This window comes from Alligator sinensis, unplaced genomic scaffold, assembly GCF_000455745.1.
Source record: "Alligator sinensis unplaced genomic scaffold, ASM45574v1 scaffold1003_1, whole genome shotgun sequence".
Classification (NCBI taxonomy): domain Eukaryota; kingdom Metazoa; phylum Chordata; order Crocodylia; family Alligatoridae; genus Alligator; species Alligator sinensis.
This window is the reverse complement of record NW_005842557.1, coordinates 43,736-49,904: the sequence shown is the minus strand read 5'-3', so window position 1 is coordinate 49,904 and position 6,169 is coordinate 43,736. Positions and strand designations below refer to the sequence as shown.

The window sequence follows — 6,169 nt, the reverse complement described above, 5'->3', positions numbered from 1 at the left end:
GGCTTGCAGGTCGGAGGTTGAGCACCCCGGTTTAGAGAAGTGTGCACTATCTTCACATGTAACTGGCATTAATTCAGAATGCTAACTGTTTAAGTGTCAATAGTAGTACCTATAACTTATTAGGTAAATGCAAAACAGTTGTACATGGAACTGAAGAAACATTTCTTTCACATTTCGTGTAAATGACACGAAGAGTAAAACAAAGATGCAGAACAAGATTAAAAGATTCTAAGAGTCAGAGTGGGTTTATGACACAAAAACTATTAACTAGTTGAAGAGCTTTTCAGCGGGCATAAAAATACTAAACTCAATGAAAAATATGAAATTAAGAAGAGCAAAAGCAAAGACACAGCAATGCAAGACCACAATAGTCAAGTGACTCATCAATTAATAGTAGATGGCTACATTCTTCCTTGCTTGAATTTAATACCAGTGATGAACTAGAGATGGTTATTCCATGATCAATGCAACTTTGATCATTTTTACAAGCAGAATCTGTTTTTCTAAGCTGAAAACATATATTAGCAGATCATATAATGATGTCTAATTACATAAGCAACAAGGGCAGAGTATGTTGCCTCCTATGTCCTCAGATATGCTATTTGGGTACTTCGTAAAATATTTAAGGACTCACTATTTTTATATGAACAAATTCATACATCTTTATGTAAGCTTCATTAATAATTATGTTGGCTTAATATACTAAAGCTGTAGGAGGGTTAATAAACTAGTAAATACAGTAACCCAAAACTCTATAGCTATAAGCTTTGAATATTTATACTTTCTGCAAGAAATCAAAATCACACACACACACTTAGTGTAAACATGTTTTAATATCACAAATATCTGCATCATATTTAAAGATCCAAAGCTTGGATGGGTTTCAAATAAATAAATCTTTTGAGAGGAAATGGTTACACAGAAAAGGGGCTCTGAAAACAACAGTGCACAATTTAAGACCCCTCTCCCTTATACACACAAGAATGTACAGTAGGTAGTGCACACTGGGAGAAAGTGTCACTACAGATAACAGGAACCTGCCATCTTCACGTGACAAACCACTGAAGGTGATGTTGAAAACTAAGTGGAGGGAGAAAGAGGTGGATAAAGGCATGCACTGCCCTTTAAAGCACCACTGTTTACCCAAAGTCCCATTTTTTTTTATTTTAGCATCAGAGGCAAGGGAACGCATATGCTTCCTTTCCACTTCTGAAGATCATACTGAATTCAAGGATTAATATAGCAGTGCTCTGGTGCAAGAAGTACATAAACTACATTGCAGCATAAAGTAGGCTTTACTTAAGGCCATCTACTCAACTACAAGAGAAATCCAGACAGCTCAAGACAGGCAGAGCCATTACTGGTAAAGCCAACCCTTAACATAGTGGATACAGAGTACCATGGCACTATGGCCTTTTAAAGTTACAAAAGCAAAATATCAGATTGGAGTCTTAAATGTGGCTGCCCTTAAAAATTACAGTCTTTCAAAATGAAAATGCTTTTGCAAAACAAAGTACACATTTGAATTTTATCCCTCAATGCCTCCGAAGCCGATTATCTAGGTAACAACAAATGCATAATTCTGCTGTACATTGGGCTACAAAACAATTCTTTCCAGACGTAGGAAGAAGACAATGACCAGCAAGTTTGTAAGCAATAGGATATAAGAATGACCAATTAATAAAAACCCTTCATGCTGAGAACAATGGGAACTGTTTAGGAAAATAATGGATACTATAGACTAGTTTTCTGGTCATGTGTAGATCATAACTACTTATCTTAGGTCACAATGGTTTATCTTGTGGTGCAGGTGAAATAGGGATCTCCTCTTTATACTTAACCTGTTTGTGACAGGTGTCTTATTTTCAAGCAAGCACTGCACTGATGACAAGGGAAGTATCAAGATGACCAGCACAAGGGACCTATCAGTTAACATGTCTTGCTTTTGGAAGACATTTCCCTTTTACATCTGCTGCTTTATTAAACTATACTTTAAGAGATACGCCCTTTCCCATTATGCGAGTTGCAGGGGAATAAAACTTGACTTATAATACTTCTGCACCCCTAATGGATAAATAGCATTGGAGTTAAGGGACAGTTTCAACTTCAGACCTTATAAAACACATAAAGGGACAAAATATACACTATAAATATTTAACACATTCCAACAGGGGATGCTGCAACATTGAACAAATAGGATAAAAATAAGTTTTAGACTTCCAGCACTGCCAGTACACAGGATTCTCAGATTCTGTCCTGAACTCAGGACTGGGACAATCAGTTTTCAAGAAAAGCCACGTAGTCAGTCAGTCTGGCCAATTGCTGTTCATTAGGAATTGGTGGAACTGGAGCAGGTTCTGTAAAGACAAACACATTCGGTATTAGGCGAAAAGGTAGAACTCAGAGCCCAACACACTTATCACAGTTCCTGCACCACACAAAAAGAAAGCACAGGGGCTAAACTTCTCATGATGTTTCCTTACCAACCCAGTAGCCAAGTCAGAAATAATCTAATACTTGGAATCATGACACCCTCAAATATATTTTTGTTTTGTAGGGTTAAGAAGGGAAAAAGTTACCTATTTGGGCTCTAGGAGCATCTTTACACATGCACTGGGGAGGCTTGAAGAGTCTGGGGCATTTGACTGGAGCTCCAATGGTTGGAACATGAAGCGTCCAGGAAATCTAAGTTTATTTTCTATATCAGATATGAGAAACTGAAAACTGAGATTTATTCCCAATATTGCTTGCTTGTATAAAACACAAGTGCAGAAAATTCTGGGTGTCAAAAACAAGTTTAAAAGGCACAACAATGTTTGGCCTTTTGTTTCAGCCAGGAAAATACTATTGAAGATGTAAGCAGAGATTTCCCCTACTTTAAATTCATCCTCTAGAAGTCAGTGCATCAAATGTACAAAGGATTTAAAGCTTATTTAAATTTCTGAGAGTTGGATACTTGACTTGACTACCTCTCTCCAGGACAATGAAATAACTGAAAAACCCAGCTGGATCCCAGTCAGTCTAAGAGACTGACAGTTCAGAAGGTGCTTCTGCTTTGGAACCAACTCTTCACATGATCTAATATTCCATGGGAGTTACTGGCCTGTTGGGATTACTACAAATTTAATTTGTAGCATGGATGTTAGAGGAAATGGATGCCCTAAACAGAGGGGTTGTGTTTTCTTTAAATAAGCAAGATGCTAGGGGTTTGTGAGCTTCATTGAGAATTGTTGGGAAGGTGGTGCTAGGCTAACCGGTGATTTCTTTGATCTATGTGCAAAAAGGATGCTTAAGTTCCAGATAATCAGCAATTCACATGTATATTATACTTCTTAAAAAATAAAATACCTGAAGAAGGATTAAACCTGTTAAAGGAAGCTTCCAGTGCACCTAAAGGAAAAAATACAACAGGAACATTAACTTACTGAAAGACCCATTATTTTAATCATAATATATATTTAACCAAAACTGTCTAATATCCATTATGTTAATTTTTTCCATTGGAAGTTTTGGCTTTTATAGTCTAAAGCCAGTTAATTTAAAATCTGAGGCTCATAAGAAAGAACATACCACCTCAGAAACAGAACGAATACTGTTAGATAAATGAAGTAAAGCTAATGACTGTTCATTTTTACATACTGCATTTGCAAAAGCATTCATAATTAGCTACATACACTTGCAAGAGTAGTATGGATGATAACTGCTCTACTGGGCAGGTTGTCCATTTTCCCCTGCTAATTGGTCAGATTTTCAAGAAAACTTGGTGAGAAATTGTATGTTCACAATTCAGGCTAGAAAAATTCAGGCCAGTCACTTTTTATGGTAAAATTTACAGTAGCAAGATCGCAGCCCTTCAAAATCTTTTAAATAACAACAAAAAATGTTCTGGCCTTGGTTCTATTAATACCAAATACTTTCCAGTAATATCTAGAAACTCCATTATTAGTAATATGTCAGTCTGAAAAAAAGTTGTCATGAAGCACATAATCCCATCTCAAAAACACAGGAAGTTAGACATGGAAAGTATGGTTATGCTGAGACAAATACAATTGACTGACTTCCTCCATACCTGAAATATCTGTATAAAAAGTTTACTACTTTCTTACAATGTTGAGTGTAAACACTCAACATAGTACATTCAATTAATAAACTTATTATCTCCATTACTGTGGAATCCTTATGCTGAGTGATGATGAAACAACAGATTCATACGGCATTTATAGATGTATTCCAAGAGCTGTTCCAATTAAAAAGCACCCAGAGCATCACATGCATCAGTGTCCCCGCACTGAAAAAATGGTGGTGGGGGCACATTAACTAAAGCTTGCTGACCCAGGTTTAGTTTAAAACGCCCTCGCCATTTTTAGCATTAGGGACACTGATACACATAATACTGAAGTCTGCTGGAGACTTCAATTACACATTGTAATTGCAACGCATCAGAGCAGCCTCTTTGCATGTGTATAGCCACCCACAGAGCTTAAGTCAGCAGCTTGCTAAGGAGGCTTGGCTACTTGATTTCCAACTGTTTAAGCACACCAGAACACAGGAAGTGAGAGCCTTTCACATCCCACCAGTAAAGGACTGGAGTTTCTCCTGGAGGGAAAAAAAACTCTGTGTTCTATGTCTGCATTAAACCTTGTTATAAAATATGAACTTACATTATGCATAATTTTAATTACACTAAAGAACAGCTATACTATAAACAAAGCCAGACTCCATATGCCTCATGGAATAACAGCTCCACCTACCTGGCTTTTTAGGCATTACCATACGAGTTGCTGAGTCTGCTTGCCAGCCTTGTTCCAATACACCTGAAAATGCATTATGAAATCCAAAAGAACAAAATGATAACCTCTGTGTTCAACTGCAATGCAAAACGCTGAAGTTATTTGATGTCAGCAGTTCCCAGTCAGTGCAAAGTGTCTGATGACCCTCTGACTATATGCTATGGAGAGTTTCATTTCTTAGAACTCATGTCTCATGCCATGTGTCTTGTCATTTGGGGCCAGTACAAAAAAAAAAATTTAGGCACCTAAATTGCAACATAGGAGGAACTTAAGAACTGAAGTCCAAGTGAGCAGTACACAAAACAAGCACTGTACTGCTTAGGTGCTCAAGGGGCTCAAGTGCCTAAGCTTTCATCCTTAAAGTTACTTATACACCTGAATTTCTCTTGAAGGTGTTGCCACTGGCTGATCCAGTGGATATACTCAAACTGCACCAAACATACCCCAACAGCACTGAGTTCAACCCTAAGCACAGCAGCCACAGCCATTTTTTTTAAATGGCAAGAGTAGTTGCCTACCTTTATATGACAGCCTAAAGCTTACAGGGCTCGCTTGCAAAGCAAGAGTTCAATAACTTCCAAGGCCTGAGAGGATTCAAGTCCAGGAGAGTGCCCTAACAAGGAATCTAGACACCAGGTTAGGGTGGAGTCACATTGCCCTTCTGCATGAAGTCATTATGCACCAAACAGTGCAAGTTTCACAGAGTCAGAAGAACTGCAAGCAAGAGCGAGAACAGCTGTAGCCCAGTGATGAGTACATTCCCACAAAACCATGGAGGATGAGAGTTGGGTTCCAATCCCTGCTTCAAGATCTGATTACGCATTTTGCACTAAAAAAAATAAGCCTGTTTTAGAAAAGTACAGGGCTGTTAGAAATGGGGGTCTCTTGGAACCTAGTCTAAGAGGTCCGATTCAAAACTTGCACTTTCATTTTTGTTCTGGCAATGGGAGAAGATGGGAGAAATTCTCATTTTTGTCATGACCCAAAAGGCATGATTGTGTGTGTGTGCTTCGGCACCAGAATTATCCCCGCCGAGTTGCAGAGCATTGCACGGGAGAGTTTCCTGTAGCAAGAGGAAACCCCGGTGCAGGGACGAGTTTCCCGCCTTTTCTGCAGCTTCTTTTGCAGGGTGCATTGCTCATGTTGCAAGAGGAATGCACGGTGCAAAAGAGTTCCCGCCACCGGTATGCAAATTCGTTCCCCGTGATTGGCTAGTGCTAAATTATTCACACATGGTGGCTAGCGATTGGCTTGTTAGCCGTATAAAAGGCTTGAGCGGTTTCCGCCCAAGCCGAAGAGGACTCCACATCCATCTCGTGGGGACTCTGGGTACACGGCAGGGTAATAGAAACCCTGTGTGAGATCCAGAGGAGCGTGGC

At 38.9% G+C, this 6,169-nt stretch overlaps 1 protein-coding gene across 3 annotated transcripts in view; it reads right to left on the bottom strand.

The window, feature by feature from the left end:
- Positions 1-813: 813 nt before the first annotated feature.
- The window catches only part of COPS8 (COP9 signalosome subunit 8), a 20,510-nt gene continuing 15,154 nt past the window's right edge, over positions 814-6,169 (bottom strand). For all 3 annotated transcript variants that reach the window (XM_006032251.3, XM_025213904.1, XM_025213905.1), the window contains 3 exons: positions 4,752-4,814; positions 3,349-3,390; positions 814-2,357 (listed from right to left, as the gene is read on the bottom strand). In XM_006032251.3, the coding sequence (XP_006032313.1) occupies positions 2,278-2,357; positions 3,349-3,390; positions 4,752-4,814 (185 nt within the window). In that variant the 3' untranslated portion in view covers positions 814-2,277. The remainder of the gene's footprint in view (positions 2,358-3,348; positions 3,391-4,751; positions 4,815-6,169) is intronic.